The 18,989-nt window shown below is 45.8% G+C and overlaps 1 protein-coding gene across 1 annotated transcript; it reads left to right on the forward strand.

The window, feature by feature from the left end:
• The first annotated feature begins 105 nt into the window (after positions 1–105).
• POLD2 (DNA polymerase delta 2, accessory subunit) lies at positions 106–18,961 on the forward strand. Its single transcript, XM_044437315.1, has 11 exons — positions 106–231; positions 2,363–2,616; positions 4,151–4,272; positions 9,740–9,863; positions 11,139–11,253; positions 12,188–12,386; positions 13,159–13,239; positions 13,969–14,126; positions 15,106–15,233; positions 17,086–17,187; positions 18,643–18,961. The coding sequence occupies exons 2-11, from the start codon at positions 2,397–2,399 to the stop codon at positions 18,816–18,818; spliced, it is 1,425 nt and encodes a 474-aa protein (XP_044293250.1). The 5' UTR covers positions 106–231; positions 2,363–2,396; the 3' UTR covers positions 18,819–18,961.
• The last annotated feature ends 28 nt before the right edge of the window (positions 18,962–18,989 follow it).

Below are 18,989 nucleotides of genomic sequence, written 5' to 3' on the forward strand. Positions count from 1 at the left end.
TCAGGGAATCGTGATCCAAGCGAAGGGCTGTCCGTCTGCGCCTCTTCTACCTTCTTAGCTCTACGGGCGGCGCGCGCGTCACTTCCTGTCGGCGTCCGCTAGCGGGAGTCTCTCGGCGTGCTGCCGTTTGGCGCGGTTTGGGTGCGCGCGCCCGGCGCCCGGGGAGCTTCCTTTTGCCGCCGGTGGCGGGAGATGCGGCGCCTGCTCCGGTCGGCGCTCCTCGCGGGAGAGGTGAGCGGCTCGAATGCGCCGCCGGGCGCTGGTCGTTCCCGGGGAGGATTCCTGGCTTACTGGCGGGACCATAAGAAGGGGCTTGGGTGTGCTGCGTTAATGATGCCGGGTGAACTTTGGCCCCTGGTTAGAGTTACCCACCTCCTTTAGAAATAAAATGCTGGTAGGCGTCCTGTGCTTTCCTGCTGCTGTGTAACAGCAGTTGCACGAAACAGAAATACTGCAGGTGGAACATGCACAGAGAGAAACCCTGCAGTTGGAACATGGACATGAAATGGGGAAAAACTCAGCCTCGGTTTTTAACCTAGAGTTCTACCCTGTTCCTTGTGCTAGTTTTGGTTGTTTACCACTCCAAAATCTCCATACTGGAAGTATATGAACCTTATGAGTAAAATGAATAAAGAGGGCGGGAGGGGTTAGTGTGGAGGCGGGATCAAGCAAAGAGAAGATTTTTGGTCCTGACCTGGAGTGAGCATGTGCTCAGAGAAGCTGTCCTTCATTCTTAAATCTGCCTTCTGGAGCCTCTGTTCATCCCTGCTTGGCAGATCTGGAGGTTCTAATGAAAAACACAAAGTACATCCTGCAAATGTATAGTCTGCTCATTCTTGAACTACTTATGAATGATCCTTATATGTATCCTGGTTTTGCATGATCTTTAAAAAATGATGCTAAGAAACTTGCTGGACAGATAAATGATGCTGAGAAACTGTCAGAGGGCACAAGCATAGTGCATAGTTGAATTAGCATAGTTTTAAGGAAATTCATACACCATGATGTTCATTTGCTTTGGCACTGAGATCAATGCATGCCTTTGAAATACAGTGTGCTTTGATGACTAGAGAAACTTCTGGCTATGGGATGTTTGGACTGCTTTTGTTGAAATTGATGTGTATTTTTTTTTAAAGCTGTATTTTCAAAATACAAATTTCATATCAGTTGAATTCATAAATTCAGATATGTGAAGTTACATTTTTTGTATTCTTTATATAGATTTGTTGAGATAATAAATTGTTGAAAAAATAATCTGGAAATAGGGAACTTGGGTTCAAATCTCCAGCCATAAAGGTTGCTAAGTAAGCATTCCAGTGGATCTCAGGGACTGTAGAATGACCCCAAACACCCTTCTGAGGGCAGAGTTCCATTCTTAGAAAGAGAATCCAGCCATCACAGGCAGTGCTAAGGGAACTGCACCAGAATCCTCTCTGAGGTAGGAAAATGGACCTTGGAGAGGAAAGAAAAAGGAGCAGGGAGAGGAGACTAGAGAGGCCTGGATATGATTTATCCTCAGCTTCCCACTGTTCTTCTCTAAAGAATCCTCCCTAGAGCCTCAATCGAAAGTTGGAAGATGGGGAAGCCAAGGTCGCCTGTGTTGTTCTTTCCATGCTGCTGGCTTCAGATTGGGAGAGCCTATGAATCCCAGTCTGCCCTTAGAGGTTGCTCAGAGCTTTGCTCTCTCCGTTTTAGAGGCTTCTGTTTTTTATTTTCAATCAATTTCATCGATGCATATAATGAAAGTGTGCTGCAGCTGCTTTGTGAGGTACAATTATGCTTGTTTTGTCTGGGCTAGACTTCTGTGCTGTGAAGGTGTGCAACTCAGCCTAACCCACCTCAGAATACTTGGGGAGGAAAAAACTGGGAGAAGCATGTGAATGCTTTCCAGAACAATGAGCTGCAGTAGGTAAACGCTGTTGCCCTCCAGTCCTGCCGTGGGGTTCTCATGGGCATTTGCTTGCCCGCTTTGGTCTGATCTTGCAGTGCTGCTCTTACCCATCCCTCTCTAAGACCAGATCGGCTGGATCAGTCCAAAAACCCATCTAGTTTTCCACAGTGGCCAGTCAGATCCCCCCAGGAAGCAGGTCGCAGCCCCCTCCCTTTGTTTTTCCAACAGCTTGCATTCAGAGACAGGAAAGTATCTGATCTGAGAGGTATCATATAGCCATTATGACTTCTAGCTATTAATAACGTTCTCTGCTATGAATTTGTCTCATTCCCTTTCAAACCATCACAGCAGATTCCATGCTTCAACTCTGCCCTGTCTGAAGAAGTAATTTTTGGGAATTAAATCTGCATTACAAGTTCTGTAGAGCAATTTGCTGGCCATTCACCCACAATCTTACCTTGTTATCTGCAGAAACTGTCTGCCTAGATCTGCCATCCTGCTGGCCATGTTTTCGGAACAGATTGTCCAGTCTGCACAGAGCCTCTTGGCCTCCCCTTCTGCCGTGGCCTCTACCTTTGTCCGTGTGCCTGTTTCCACATATTCCAACTGCTCCCAAAACTTCAGGCTTGAGGAGAGGACTTTCAGCCGGCAGTATGCCCACATCTATGCCACACGCCTCATCCAGATGAGACCATTATTGGTGGAGAGAGCCCGACGGAAATGGGGTAAGTCTGTCATCAAAATGGCATCCTCTTGTTGTGGTGCTGGCACCTTCTGAAGTTGGGCATGTGCACCTACAGCTGTGTGGCGTGAAAGTCACTTGATAGTCAGTGGAATTCCATTGAAACTGCACACCAAATTTGCAGTTAAAAAGCTTTGTCACAATAATTGGAGATAATCTCCTGGGATGATGTAGGGAAAGGGTCTTGTAAAAAGTTGGAAAGCTATCCAGGGGGCACGAAGATGGAGCAATTTTCTTAGTGCTCTGTTGTATCTTAAAAACCCACTTATTCTGTCATGTGTTTTTCAGTCTCCCTGGTCAATGCTATGGCTTTCATCTGCTGTTCAGTCTGTTCTTAGAGGTGTCTATTGTTATTTTTGGTCAATGTTTATAATGAAACCATGAAAGGTTTGGACCCTTTTGAAAAAGTACATTTGCGTCCTTTGGTGAAATGTTAGTAGATGGAGTAATATTTTCCTTGCCTGCCAAAAGACGGAAAATTAATTTTAAGTTTAAATAGGGTGTAATGCAGTTTTCATCTGCAGTCACTAGAGTGCAGCATCTATTCTAGTTTTCAGCATCTATTCTAGTTTATGAAATCTTGCCATTTTAGCAAGGCATTTTAAAGTTACAGCTGCCTGGTCTGCAGATGACATGCAGTGAACATTCTGTCAGTGGCGCTGGATTCAACATCACACTTCACAAAGACATTTTGAACCCCCCCCCCGCACCCCATATGTGTATGTTCTTCACAGCATCAGTGTCCATGAAACACTGTCACCTCAGCATACAAGCAGGATCAAAAGGGACTTGATCTTAATACGTGATAACGGTGTATCCAAATTAATTCATTTTGAGGATTATTTATTGGAGAAGACTCTTGTAAGCTGCCTTGGGTTCCTTGTAGGAGGAAGAAAGGCAGGGCGTAAATATGCTTGGTGCCAACACTACTTTCTGGCACCATGTTAAAACTTTATTTTCCTTGCATTTTAATTGTCAACTTTCTAGTTTTATATTATTGGTTTTTAAATTATTTGGTACATTTGGAATAGCTGTTACTTATTGTACTGTGGTTTTGTTTTGTTGCTGTGGCTGCTGTTACATAGGCCTGCAAAAATTTTATTGTGCATAGATATTTTTCTTGCAGGTAAATCTGTTGTTAATTGTTGGATTTTGTATATTTTAATTCTATTGTATAAACCACTTGAGAACTTTATGCTAATCAAATGGTATATAAATGCTTTAAATAAAAATGAAATGCAGTGCAATAATGATGCCAAATTAGAGAAGAGTCAGATAAAGCTGTGTACTCCTGGACACCTTTCCCGGCGCCTACCAAAGTGTTCCTACCTCTCTAACTCTCTTAATCAGCATATTTTCTTCCCAGTCACTGAGTTTGCAGTGAAACAGGTTTCTGTTGGTGCCGAAGACTGTGAGTTGAAAAGAGTTGTTGCAGAATTCATTTCCATTTAAACATGCATAGGATTGCATCTTAATTCCTGAAAGATTCTACATTTCTAATCATCGTTCTCTTGAAGGAAGCAACATTACAGTAAAGAAGTTGTGTGAACTGCAGTTAGCAGAGAAGTGCTGTGTGGTGGGAACCCTCTTCAAGTCTATGCAGCTTCAGCCTTCCATCCTGCGGGAAATCAGTGAAGAGGTAATGGAAGAGTGATTAATTTGGGAAGTTCAGATGAGAATATCTATAGCCTTACTATGAGGAGTCAAACCACTGATCTGTTCAGATCTAGTGTTGAAGCTCTTTTAAAAAATATTTTGTTTAAGCCAACAAAAGTGGTATACAGAGAGATGCAAAGTGGTATGCAGAAATATTAAAAAGTATAACTTTATATTATCTGTTTCTAAAACCTGTAAGCCAGCATATAGTGAATGGCTCTCAGGATGACGCACAGTAAAGAGATAAATGCAATACAATTGCAAGAAAGAACATTTTTTAAAGTACAAGAAACAATCAGCAGAAGAAAGCTAAATGGATAAAGATTGACCTGGATTGTTGTAGCTTACATGCAAGTGAGACTGCTGCCCCTTGCCCACCTCTTCTGCTTTCATCCACGTAGGGAGACAGCCCTGGGTTGCTATAATGCCCAAACCCAACACTCTGAGTGCTTGAGTGTTTTAACAACACTCAGAGTTTAACCCATGTTTTATTGTTGGAGTAAAACTTGGGGATGTTTAACCTCATCAGCTCGGAGCCAGGTTTGAACATCATGATTAACTGTCTAGAAATGGGCCTTCCTGGCTTATTTAATCAAGCAGATACAAAAGTGAGCAGGTGGGAGGTGGCTCGCTTTCTCCTGAGCAGCCCCAGCAATTCATAAATTGCCATTATATTCACACTGGTTGTGAAGTTTGAAGAAAACACAATGGACTAGCAATAAAACCAGGGACCCTTTTTAATGGAGAGATGGTAGGGATTGAACCTGGGACCTTCTGTATGCAAAGCAGGTGATTCACAAATCCTCACAAGGACTCACAGATTACAGTTAGTTGCTTAGCTCATTTAATACCATAGTACCTAAGACTAGCGTAGAAAGCTGGATGTTGGCCACAGCCAGGACTCTCATCAGCCCAGTCTTTATCAGCCTTTAACATCTGATTACCCTTCGCCCAGAGATTAGCTACACTGGATGTACCTGCAAGAAATACAAATCTGGTTAAATTCCCCTTTTGCCTTTTGACAGTGCATATGACTGACTAAAGTCCCATCTGTGCTCCAAGCGTAACTGGATCCAGCTCAGTATTGCTTCCCCCTCTTAAAAGCTTTTTGTTTTTCTACCAGTGGTGGAATTATAACAGTTGTATTCACTGAACTGCATTCTTTCCTAAATGGACACTGCCATCCTATGCAAGTCTACCAAGAAGTATGTCCCCCTGGGTTTAGTGGGACTTACTCCCAGGTAGGCGCATGCTGTATTGCATTCTGAGATTATTTACTTCTCAGCTTCTTGGCCTTGGTAATCATCACTCTTTTCATTTTCTTTGAGTCTTTGCACCAGTGCAATCGAACAAAATGTACTCCTTAAAATAATCTCATAGGTTCACTGAAGTTTCAAAAGCAAGCAAACCATCCTGCAACATTTATTTAATGAGAACTCTTGGCATGTGTTTCTGTGTTTTAAAATCATTCATTCCTGTACTGACTCCAGTTAATATTGGAGATAAATTTTGCTTTCAGCATCAAGTCTCTTTCCATTTAAAAGTCAAAACAAACCTCACAGAAGGCAAAGGAAGTTAGCATACAGACTTTTTTGTTATTTCAAAAGGATGCAAACCTTACTGACAAACTCTTTCAAACATCTTGACAATTTTGAGCTGCCTCTTTAGGCAAGCTTACACGTGTCTAGTTCTAGATGCCACACTTTGTAGAGGATATAGACCAGCCTTCCACACACAGTGCCTTCCAGATGTGTTGGAGCGCAACTTCTGGCATTTCCCAGTTGGCTGGGAGTTAGTCCAACATATATGGAAGGTGGAAAGTTGAGAAAGGCTGATAGAGAAATATATGAATGGGTGCAGAGGTGGCCAAAGTCAGTCAGTGGTATTGTGGGAGGCAATCTTATAAAGAAAGGTGGAAGGATCTGGATCTGGATCAACATGGAGAACATAAAGCCAAGGGGGAACGAACAGAAAGGGTTGTAATGCAGAAGAGGTTAAAGGCACGCCTCCTGCTGCTGCAGAGGGCAGGTTTAGGTCTAGCAGGGTACATGCCGGGAGGGTAGATTTTGGTTGAACATTAGCTAAGAGCTGTTCCACAATGAGTGCAATTTGCTGGCAGCGTGGTGGCCTGTCCCTCACTGGCAGTGTTTTGAGGGATGCTTTAGCTCAGGATTTCCTGCACTGAACAGGGAGTTGGTTTTGATGTCTAAGCCATCCCAACTCAGGGCTGTCAGCTTTCCTCAACTACATCTACCAGCATGCCTGGCAATTGGCCTTGCTGGCTGGAGCTAATAGGAATTAAAGTCCAAAACATCTGAGGGCATCACATCGAGGAAAACCAATCTATCTCGGAGCACTTAATTTTCCAAAACCAGGATGAAAAGACAATGTAAAATTCTCTGTACAAAATGAAGCTCTTCTTGCTGCTTTTACCAGCAGCAATGCCCTTTTCTAAGTTGATGTTAGAGTTGAGGAAAACTTAAATATGTCATTGGAATGGCTAAAAGCTTGGGAGTTTTGCCAGTATTAAGCACAAGTTGTATTATGTCTTGTAAACATTCAAATGTTCCACTCTTCCTTTGAAAAGCAAAATAAAGAAGAGGAGCAATGCATGGCTATATGTTTAATACTCCCAAATATCAAACATTAGGCAGTTCTTCAGCCTGCTATCCTCCAGATACATTGAACTACAATCTCCAGTCACTATAGCCACATTTCTGTGGATGATGGGAACTGTCATACAATATACCAGGAGGCATCAAGTCTGGGAAGGCTGAGGTAGAGCACAATAAAATGTTAACTGCTTTTAAGTGCTTCATGTAGGATTAAGGTGATAACACCCTCTCCTGGGAAACGGGCTGTGTTAGCATCCCAGCAATTGGGGGCAGCTTTCCCATTTCACAAGGGAATTGTTGTGGTAAGACTGTGGGAGAACTGCTTAGTCTACTGATTATTTTTTAAAAATAAAAATGAAGGTGCAGTTTTGAATGGGACATTGAGCAGGGAGTTGGACCCGATGGCCTTCATGGCCCCTTCCAGCTCTACTATTCTGTGATTCTATCAGATTAACTCTTGCTGTGCCTGTGCTTTTTAAAGAGCCCCCAGGCACACAGAAATTAAGTATGCAAAGCTTTTCCTGGTGTGGAGATAAAGCATAGCAGGGCGTGTTGGGGAATGACAAAACTGAGTTCTAAGTCTTGGATTGCTCGTTCAGTAGCTTTGCTCTTGTGCAAAGAATAAAAAAATGGAGTGAGGCTGATTGAACAGTCAGCTTGATTTGGGAGGAGGAGGAGTGATTCTGCAACGGAAAAGATAGTAGTTGGGACCTTGAGGTTCCATGGGAAGCTGCCCCATGCCGAGCCAGACTGCTTGCCCCTCCAGCCCAGTGACTGGCACTGGTATACTAAGTTCTTTGTCGTGGTCTCTGTGCATCACACACATGGGTGCTGTGCCTGCGCAGTGCCTGTCTTCGGGAAGATTTTCTCAGCTAGTAACATTTTTTGGTGGGAACTCCACTCCCTCACCCTCTCATATAAATGGACAGAGTCCCCATCCTCTTCCCAGTCCACTTTCGACCGCCGTTTGCTGTGCCTCGGGTTTTCTCATTGCTTTCGATTTCCCTCACAAACTTCTACTTTGTACTTTACACTTATCTTTATGCTCTCGTCCTAAATCCCTTATAAAACTTCGCTACCCTAACCTTTATTGCAAGCTTAAACCCTCAGCACACGCTTCCCTTTCCCCCTCCCCTCAACACATTCTCCCCTCACAAAAATAATTTAAAAAACCCCTTCTATTGTCTTTCCTTACCTTTATTTCTTACTACTCAATGGCACAGTGTTCTGCTTTTAGAAGGTGTGACCAGTGCAGAGCGAAGAAGCCATCTACAGACACACACTCGCTCTGTTTGCTCTGTCTCCGTGAAGGACATTGTGTGGACAGATGTGTTCATTGCCGAGCCTTCACCAAAAAGGGTCACAAGAACTGAGAAAATTGCCTCAAGAAAGTCCTATGGGAAAGGGCTTTACTTGAGATGGAGGCCACCGTGGCTCAACCTGATGGTCCTTCCACCTCTGAAGGAAGTGCCCTCTGTGTGGTGATCAAGGTGAGAGCGCTAGATCTGAGAAAGAGCGCTTGGGATGGTCTCAGTCTCCTAAAAAACAGGGAGAAAAAGGAACACCTTGAGACCAAAGGGACTGCTGAAGACAAGCGTCGCAGAAAAGAGAAGCTGGAGAAGAAGAAGAAGCCGGAGGAGAGGAGGAGGAGACAACGACGACATAGAAGACAACGAAGAAGCAGCAGCAGCAGCATTCTCATTTGGCAAGGAAAGACATTCCAAACCCATATGCAGTGGAACAGGGCACCTTGGTGCCAAGTGAGCCTCTGGTTTGTCCTCCCTTCATATAAACACCACTGCGACCATCTCCTGCATGCCGAGCCCATTGCCAAAACCCTCCCCGAGACCACACTTCAGCCCGGTTGAGACTCAGGCACCGGAAATGACAGTATCACCTCAAAACTAGACTGGCGAAAGGGTGGGAACTCTGCCCATTTATACTGGGGTGGGGGGCAGGAGGATGGGCCTCTTACCAAAACTGCTAATGCTGAGAGAATCTTCCCAAACACAGGCACTGCGCAAGCGCAGCACCCATAGGTGTGATGCATTGATGACCACTTGAGGAAGAGCAGTTGCAGGTAAGCAACCGGCCTTTCCCTCTTTTATTCTACACAGGTTTCTTGGAGTTGCAGTCTGTGTTGATCTTGCTAGCTGAGCTGGCATCAGGGGGAAAAAATTGCCTGTCTGGAAGCCTCTTCATTCTGTTGAGAGAGTAACTTGACTTTTTAGCAAGAAGTGAGGTCTTTGCTAACTTTGGAAGGATGTTTTGTTGAATAATGAGTTTAACTCGCCTCAGTAATGAACTCCATTCAAACAGTATGTCATGATCGCAAACACATGTGCTGGAGCAAAACCACCAAAGATTGGCTGTAGGAAGTTACTGACCAGATGAGTAACATCAGTCTTGGATCCATTTCTGTAAAACTCACTTGCTGCAGTCCTGAATGCCAACAGCCATTAAAAGGAAACAGCGTATGAATTATAGTTTGCACATTTAAAGGCGGGAGGAGGCACATTGGAAAGTTGGTGTTCTTTGTCATAGGATGACTTGTCCTTATTGGCATTCTCGTCTTTATGTTTGCCTTATGTGTTTTGCTCATCTGCAGTGGTTGAGAAAGTAAATCCACATTAAGACACTGAAAGTGTTATGTCAGCCCATCCAGTGTCCATGGTCATAAAGTAATGGAACTCCAGCTTGCACCAATTCTTTGATGGGGAAGCATCGTGAGACCAATACATGTACAGGAATCTCCCTTTTGTTGGTACATACAAAAGGAAGTTGTGGAACTGCTCCTCTTCCCTCTTCACATCAAGGTGCCGCTTGCTTTCACAGCACAATCTCCCGCCTCAGCCTCCACGCACCAAATACATCCACCCGTCGGATGAGCTGATCTTGGAGGATGAGCTGCAGCGCATCAAGCTGGAGGGAGACATAGAGACTGACACGCTGGTGACAGGTAGGATGGCTAGGCAGGTGAGAGATGGTGACGGGAGCAAGGCCTGTCCTGGAACCAAGCTGCAGAAACGGCCTTCGTTTTGGAATCCCTTTCCCTTCTCAAAATGTACCCGGGGCCAAGATAGACTGCTGTCTAGAGCAGCTGGAGAGCCACTGATCCCGATCTTGCAAGCCCCTCCACCTCGCCTCCCGATAAATCCCAGTTCAGATCAGGGTCCTGTGCCTACTGAAGTATCCATGAAACAAAAAGCCATTGCTGCCCACCCTTTCCATGTGATCCCCGTCTTGGAACATAATTGGCTTTATGGGCACTACAGGCCAAGTAGTGCCAACGCCGGTTTCCTTCTCCCCGTGCATTTTTCTCTGGCAAATGCACGTGGTGTGTGGGAGACAAAGAGATGAAAGTGGCAAAGGGTGTTGTGATTTTGTTTCCCTGCTGGCAGCAGATCTGTGTTGCAAATACCTCCTCTCCTTCCCACCTCCCCTCCAGCTCTGGATTTCGAAATAAGTCAGGCTAGGAGGAAAATAGCCTGGAAGGGAGCCATACTTGCAGGGGAATATTCATGGGTGCGTATGTCGGGGGTGGGGTCAAGCAGGTCACTCACCAGCTGAGGTCCCTGCAGCAGCCTTCGTGTTATCTCAGCCTATGGAGATCTAGCGATAGACAATTGCCAATATAACATGAAGCTTTTTCCTCAGTTGCAATTGGATTTTTCCAAAGGTTATACTTACTGCAATGAGTGAGAAAACAGAAATGCCTTGATCTCATCCAGGGAATCTTCCTGGTGCGTTTTGGTTTGTGAACCTGTGGAAGCAGCAGCTGCTTGCAAAGTTTTAAGTGTTTCTGCCACTCACTTGATTTTACTAACAAACTAAATTATGCAGCTGCTTGAAGCCTGGGAAAGGCATGGGGTTCTCACCCAGTAGAGGAAGCATGTTTTCTAGTGCCCCTGAGCATATGGCTTGCTTTTTGTGTGTGAAAAACCCCCAGTCATTATCTGGAAAGGGACAACAGATGATTCCTGCAGCTGCACTAAAATTGCAGCTTTGTGGCTCAGTTCAGCCATCACATTTTTTACAAGCTGTTAGGAATGAGAGGTCCTTCCCGGAGGCACGGACTGAGGCACAACCTGGTACATTTGACTGGTAAAAGAGGTTGGACCTTGGCCTCGTGTTTCATGTCTCCCACACTTTGTGAATCCTGGTTCCTGGGCTTTGTACAGGGCTGGCCAGCACTGACCTGTTGTAAGTCTGTCCTTTTTGCTGCTCATCCAAGGAACTATCCTGGCTGTCTACGGCTCAGAGGGAGACGATGGCAAGTTCCTTGTCGAAGATCACTGCTTTGCAGATATGCCCACCCAGCTGCCCATGATGGGTCCCAGTACAGACAGGTGAGGCTGCTCATAAAATCCTCAGAAAAGGCCAAGGCCAGTGTAGAAGTAGAACGTGGCTCAACCTCCCATGTTTGGCTCATTCAGGATGTTTGTGTGCTTTCTCCTGTGGCTACATTATTAAGAAAGGAAGATTCTTAATTTCTTCCTGATCATTCTCTTCTGCTGTTGCTGGTGCACCTGTACTATTTATGTCAGGATGTTGGTCCCCATTCCCGTGAGCTAGATATGTCCTGCCTGTCGTCTCAGGCTGGTTCTCCCAGATTCCCCAAAGACATTGTCTTGTCCAGCATCCTTCTCCCTTGTTACTGAACACCAGTCTGGTGGCTTCCTGCCTTTTGTGTAGTTTCTCGCCATTCTACATAGGTGGAATGCTTCTTCTAAAGCTTAATTCCTGGTCAGTTCTTTTTTCTGATGCAGAATCCCAGGGCCCCCTGTAAAGGGGAGGTCGGGGATTTCTACAACTTTGAGAGGGCCCTAAGGAGAGCCTTCTCCATCCCAGATGAGCTCTGGCAGGCTCGCTTACTTGATGGCAGCATCGTTCCGAATGACACTAGTCAGCTGGGCCTTGCCACCATTTCACCTAGTCACCCTGTCCCAGTGCAGCACTATCTCAGGTGTGTTGTGGGAGATCTAAATTTTGGCTCAAGTTAGGCCTGCTGCTTTTTGAAAGGACTTCTTGGGTAGGCAGCCCGTCTTAGTGTATCCCACTGAGTAGGCATAAATGGGTTATGTTATTTATATGTGTACTTATTCTACCTTTTCATATGTCCAATAACCAGTATTGTCTGAGTGGATTATGATCTGTGCTGCCAGTGTAGTCTTAGCATAGCATTAGCCATGATGGTCACTCAAATTCAGACTATTATTATTATTCCTTTGCTTTGACATGAGCATCTGGGGCACTCCTGTTTTTTAAAATCTTGTCTTGCAGGTTTGTCTTGTTGGTGTCGGGGCTCGGCCTCGGCGGCAAGAGCGGAGAGAGTCTCTTTGGCACGCAGCTCCTGGTGGACATGGTGACTGGTCAGCTGGGTGCCGAGGGAGAGCAGTCCAGTGCAGCCCTCATCTCTCGAGTCATCTTGGCAGGCAATTTGCTCAGCCATAATACCCAGAGCAGAGACACCATGAACAAGGTGCAAGCCCTTGATAAGTTCTGGACTAATTAAGTAGACACTCTGTTGTTGACCTGCCTTTCCTCCGCCATAAAATTAAGGGTTGCCAGGTTGGCCTCTCCACCAAGCGCCATCCAACCCCCTTCCCTGCTTGTCTTCAGCAGAAATGCTGCATTCCATTCTTGCAGACCACACCCAGTGGGCCCACTAGCACTGTTGGTATTTTGCAATTGACGTTGTGCAATTTGGCAACTGATTTCGTGCGCACAGCTTGATACATTTATTTGGCAGGAATCTCTCAGAAAATGGACAGGCACATGTGTATGTATGTGTGCCGTGTCGGGCAGTGGTGGAGAGTTGTGTATTATCAGATGCTTCCATGCCAAAGGATGCTGGAGCATCTTCTCTTGATGAATGCCAAGGACTAGCTGCTTTTTGGATGTTAGGCATTCACGATTGCACTTCAACAGTTCCATTGTTTCGAGTACATTCCTTTTCTTGGCAGCAATTGCAAACAGGAATTCTGGGGTCTCTTCCCAGACACCTTCAGTTTGAAAAACAAACACCACTGAGGGAAAAACGTGAGGGAGAAACTGGAAAGCCTCTGCCACTCTGAGTAGACCAGCCTTTCCCAATCTGATGCCCTGCAGATGTGTTTGGTTTTGTAAAAGCATTGCGTGTCCTTCATAGAACATGTGAAGGATGCAGAGTTTTCCCACCAATTCCCACTGTACTGCTTAAATATTTATTTCATTCTCTTCTTTCTCTGATCTTATTGCCGCCTCTCATTCAGGCCAAATACCTGACCAAGAAGACTCAAGCTGCCAGTGTGGAGGCTGTGAAAATGCTGGATGAGATCCTGCTGCAGCTGAGCGTAAGTGCCGTTTTCAGACGTGGTGGCGGGAGGGTGGCGCTGGGGCCTCCGTCCAGAGCAAAACACATTATTGCTGGCGTGAAGAGGGAACTGTGGCAGGACCAAGCTAAAGCGTATTGGGCCAGTAACCTTTTCTTCACAGTGGCCAACCAGAGGCCAGTGGGAGGCCCACCAGCAGGATATAAAAGATACAGTTGCTCTCTCGGCATCCAGAGGCCGGCTGCCTTCGCTCCTGGAAGTGGCATCGGGACTCAGAGCTACCGACTGTTTTGCCCTTCTTGAATGTGCCTCACTACCTTCCAAAGCCATCCAGTTGGTTGCCTTCACAGCATCCTTTTTCCTGTCCTGAATTCCCCACCATTCGGCTTCATTGAATGAACCAGGCTTCTTTTAGCCCTTGAGAAAGGGCCACAAGTACCCCATTGCTGGCTGAAAGGCAGAGTAGGCGCTGAGGCAGAATGGATAGCGTGCTGTTCCCTGTTCTGAAAACAGCCTTCTCTTGGTGGCTGCACCATTCTCAGCCAGCCATGGTTTCCCAAGAGTCTCAAAGGCAGCCATGCACAGGGCACCGTGCAGCATTCCAAGCTGAGCAACGGGGTGCCTTGGGCAGAGAGCTGTTGCTACCAGATCAGCTGCGTTCCTCCTCGGTTAAATCTTGCCTTGCTGCCTCTGCCCAGCGAGGGAAACTTTTCTGGGGTGAGTTGACCGATCGGCTGCTCTTCTCTTCAGATGTCTGTACCTGTAGATGTGATGCCTGGCGAGTTTGATCCCACGAACTACACGCTGCCGCAGCAGCCGCTGCATCGCTGCATGTTTCCGTTGTCAAGCCCTTACCCCACGCTGCAGCTGGTCACCAACCCCTACCAGGCTAACATTGACGGTGTCAGGTAAAGGCAGGCACTGCTTGAGAAAGCACTGCTCCTCTGCTGCTACTCTCACCATGATTAATGCTACCGCTGTTACCACCACTGTGTTTACTAATGTATGCCGTTTCCATGAGAGAGAGAGCCAGTGTGGTGTGGTGGTTCCAGTGCTGGACTGGGGACTTGGGAGATCGGCGTGCCAGTGCTCGCTGCGCCATGGAGCTCACTGGCTGATTCTGGGGCAGTCGCGGGTTCTTAGCCCAGCCTGCCTCCTTAGCCCACCGTACCCTGTTGAGAGGGTAAGATTAAGAGAAGGGTTTGAGTCCCTTGGGAGGAAAAAAAGGCAGGATATACATATAAATAATAAATGTTTTTAAGTGTTTCAGGTGCTTCAAATGCGTGATGTAGTTGCCATTCTTACAACGACCTATGAAGCTGCCTTCCCCTAGCCTAGCATGCTGCAGGTGTTGTGAGCTGTAGCTCTCACTGTTCCTGACCATTGGTCATGTTGCCTGGGGCTGATGGGAGCTATACTCCAACGCACCACATTGGGGGAGGCTGCTGTATGGGTTAAGTCAATATTGTTGCCTCATTGTTCCCCAACGCAATGAGCAGATATGGGGAAAGGGGAGAGAGTTATTTTTGCAGAGAAGCCCACTTGGGGGCCACATGCATGAAGAACCTAATAAAACTCACAGCCAGTTGGAGGAGGCAGCTGAATTCACCAGGGCCGCAGTCTCAGCACTGCCTCCATCCATAGTGGTTAGAGTGTCAGACTGGCGCTCAGGAGACCTGGCTTCTAGTCCCCACTCGGCCATAAAGCAAACCGGGATAACTTTGGGCCAGTGACTCACTCTCAGCCTAACCTACCACTCAGCATTTCTGTTTGAAAAGCAGGGCACTGGAGGAATCTTTGGCATAAAACTAATTTTTAGCAAACCTTAGCTGCTAGGATTTGGTCTTGCCATTCCACTGTTCAGTTTCTTCTCCCTTTTCAATGTAGGTTTTTGGGGACCTCAGGCCAGAATATCAGTGATATCTTCAAATACAGCAGCATGTCAGATTACCTAGAAATTCTGGAGTGGACGTTGCGGATCGGGCATCTCAGTCCCACAGCCCCAGACACACTTGGTAATTCCATCATGGGAGACTTTCTTTTTTTCTTGGCATTTTGGACCTTTCAGATAATTGAATGGGTCAGGACAACTTTCATACAACTGCTTTCTTGCAGAAAGTGTGTGTGTGTGTGTGTGTGTGCGCGCGCACACATTCCAGGGATTGGTTATTCTGCCAGGAATTACTCAGTAGTGAGGAATTTGTGGCCATAATCTGTCTTCCTTTTATCTCTTTCCTCTGTAAATATTGCACTTAGGAGAGCAGGAACGGGGGGGGGGGGGGGGGCGTATTTTGCAGCTGCAGCAATGCCAAACAAAAACCAAAAGCAACAAAACAGCAATGACAAAAATGGGTGTGGGAAACCACAAAAGAGAAGGGGAAAGACGACGAAAAAGAAAGATCATTTCATAAAGCATATTCATGAACAATAATAAAAGGGTATACTTTGATTTCAGATATGTACAGTAATATAAGCAGTCCATTCAGCTAAATAAATATGGGTGCTTATTTTAGAAGTGTGGAGGGGAATTGTGCTGATACAAACTTACTGCGCATTGGGTCAAGAAGGGTCTTGCTCCTGGAAGACATGGTTAGGATTGCTGTGAAAGAATGCCTTCCAAATATCTTCCTGTCCTGGATAGCCCGGCTCATCTCTTGTGACCTCCTTTATGAGATTGATTCATGTCATAGTTGACTTTCCTAGCATTATTGTCCTCTTCAGTGAGTCTTCTTTTTCATGGTATATGAAGCAGAGCGGCTTTAGTTTTGTCATTTTTGCTTCCAGGGAAAGTTCTGGCTTGGTTTGAACTTGGACCTTAATTCTTTTGATGCATATTTAAAATTTGCTTCCTATATCAATATTGTCAAAAGGAAAAATGAAATCTGCCACCTTGCCGGCTTAACTGTAGCATATCCTTTCTCTTACTGCTTGTTCCTCCACTAAAGTGCATATAAATAGTTTTGTACAATGTCTACAACAATCAAGGAGCTATGTTTTATTTATATTGGGGGGTATGGACCCAAAATCTGCTGCCCAGGTTTTAAGATATGCCCCAGAGGATGAACATGCTGTGCTTTCATCCAGGATCATGATGAAAAAAAATGATGAGGCCTTCTTAGTGGTGAAGCTACTACACTGGTTCCCTTCTCCTTTTAAATTAAATTAAAGACTCTATTTCAACAGGAATCTGTCTGTTGGTGTGTATTTATAATAGAAACATAGAAACAGAGCAAATCAGAAGGGGCCTCATGGGCCATCTAGTCTGACCCCCAGCTCCAGCCGGCTCCACTCATGACATGCCTACCATCTGCATGTCTAGCCTATCCTTAAACACCCTCACCGATGGGGCTCAGTCACCTTCTGTGAAAGCCCATTCCATACCCTAGGAGACCTAGCCATCAGGAAGGGGCCAAGAAGGCTGTTGGATCCAACCACCTGCTAATGCAGGACACTAAGTTACACCATTCCATTCAGATGACTGTCCAATTGCTTCTTGAATCCCTCTGGTGAGGGAGAGACCACAGCCTGCCTAGGCAGTAGATTCTGTTGCCATACTGTATTGATCATTGTACTTTCATTAATGTTAAATTCTCCATTTGGGGTATAAATATTAATAAAATGGGATACATTTCAGGCATCTAATCTAATGTAGATAATCAGTGCAGGTGCCTCTGGTCTTTTCCTAGAGGCAACTATCTTTAACCGAACACATGTTCTTGTTGTCAAGTACTGTGTGAATTGGGCGGGCCTTAGGTCATGCCTGTTGTGTCCTTCCTTTATAAGTCCGGGCTTTTAGATGTCCTCTCCCTTTAACACTGCATGCCAGTGGTGCATTGCTTTATGGGCATTTGCTTGCTTGCCTTTCAGGCTGCTTCCCGTTTTACAAGACCGACCCCTTCATCTTTACTGATTGCCCTCACATCTATTTCTGTGGGAATGCGCCCTCCTTCAAATCCAAGGTCGCTAAAGGTAAGGGTAAATGGCTAAATCCTATGGGAGACAGTGCGCTTTGGCTTCATTTGGCCCTGCCTTGGGAGATGCTGGGTTTCCTCTTAAGTTGTAGACTGAACTTACCTTCGGTGCGTTGTCGGAGTCCCATAACAGAGGGCAGGGACGGGATTGGCAGAGGATGTACTTCACCTGTCTCTTTCTGATCTGCTCCATAGCCTTGCTCCACAACATAGTGAGCATGAATGGATATATAAAACTCCAGGCCAGGACAGCCTTTGCCTTTGGTTGATTGGAGAAGGCAGGTCTTTGCAAAAAACAAAACAAAATCTCTCTCTTTTTGCAAAGAATTCTACCTGGAGTTTCCCTACTGAGCACAATCAGTCACAGAAAGAAGGATCCAGATGGCTATTTATGGGGTTTAGCATTAGTTAAGTCTGTTGCATTTTATGGGGTGACAGTGGAACAGTAACAGACACTTGCTAAATCATGGGAACTTCTGAGTAACCTTCAGGGTTAATCTTTGTTTTCACAGAGCAATACATAATGTGTTTTGCAGCTTTGTTTGTATGGCATTTATCAGACTTGATGGTAAACAGAAGCCCCTGTGTAACTATGACCAAAGCAATGTGTGCCAAGAGTTCAGTATTAGCCTGGAATGCAAGTTTAAACCAGGAATTTGCTCCACAGCACAATAAGCATGTAGACCGTTTTGCTTTCCAGATTTGCTTAGGGTTGTGCATAGGTTAATCTGGCCGGTTTCAGGCATAGTCAAAGTGCTTCTGTGCTGCTGACTGAGCCCTTTTGAAAAGCTGCCTGGACAAAAAGAGTTTTGTTCATATCCCCTCTGTATATTGTCTGCTATAGCTCTGGGCAGTTTCACATTTGGTAACGGAGGTGGATGCATCACGTATGTTCAACTGGGCAGCGTTGTGTGAGGATGTGAACCCAGGCGCATATCCCCCTGCATTGCTGAAGAGCTGCTTGAACCCGAGCAGTTCTCGTTCTTGGATTTGGACAGTTGTGTGCATATTCTTATCTACTGGTGCTCTTGGCCACTTGTCCATCGGGTTTTTCAACAGGGAGCTTGCTATTTGTGCCCCTTTTTTAATTTCACAGCTCTGCTTGTTTCTTGCAGAGAGCTCTAGCCGTAACGAATGTTTACCCATTTTGCATGGCTTAGACTTAATCATTATGTTGGGCTAGGCTGAAACTTCCAGTTTCCTTATACCAGGTCAGAGGATCTGCTCATCAAACCCAGCACTGTTTACCGCAGTGGGGCAGGGTTTTAGGCAAAAGCTGTCCCCATCACCTGCCGCTTGATTGCTTTCTTTAAAATGGGAATTGCCTAGGACTGACCTGCAATCTTCCACATGAAAACATAGACTCTACCATGCAGCTGTGGCTCTGCTCCATGAACCATGCAAGACCTTCTGATACTTCTTGCTGTCTCCACACACCCTCCTTGCCTTGCAGGTGATGATGGTCAGAAGGTTTTGTTGTTGACCCTTCCTGATTTCAGCACAACACAGATGGCTTGCTTGATCAATCTGCGTGATCTGAGCTGCCAGCCAGTCAGTTTCTCTGCCTTCGGTGCAAATGATGAGGAGGAAGAGGAGCAAGAAGAGACAGGAATGGAGACTGGCCACTGAGAGGCATGGGGTGCCTTGCCTTCTGCTCAGAAGCTGTGCAGGTAAAGGAGATGGGGAGCTTGGCACTATCTCCAACTCCCCTTTGGCTCAGACAAAGGACTAAAATAAACTCTGCATCTTCAATAAACATCTACTCCATCTTTCCTCTTGGTGCTTTCTCCTTGTCACAGT

This window comes from Varanus komodoensis, unplaced genomic scaffold (genome assembly GCF_004798865.1).
Source record: "Varanus komodoensis strain SLA01 unplaced genomic scaffold, ASM479886v1 scaffold30, whole genome shotgun sequence".
In the NCBI taxonomy this organism is placed as follows: domain Eukaryota; kingdom Metazoa; phylum Chordata; class Lepidosauria; order Squamata; family Varanidae; genus Varanus; species Varanus komodoensis.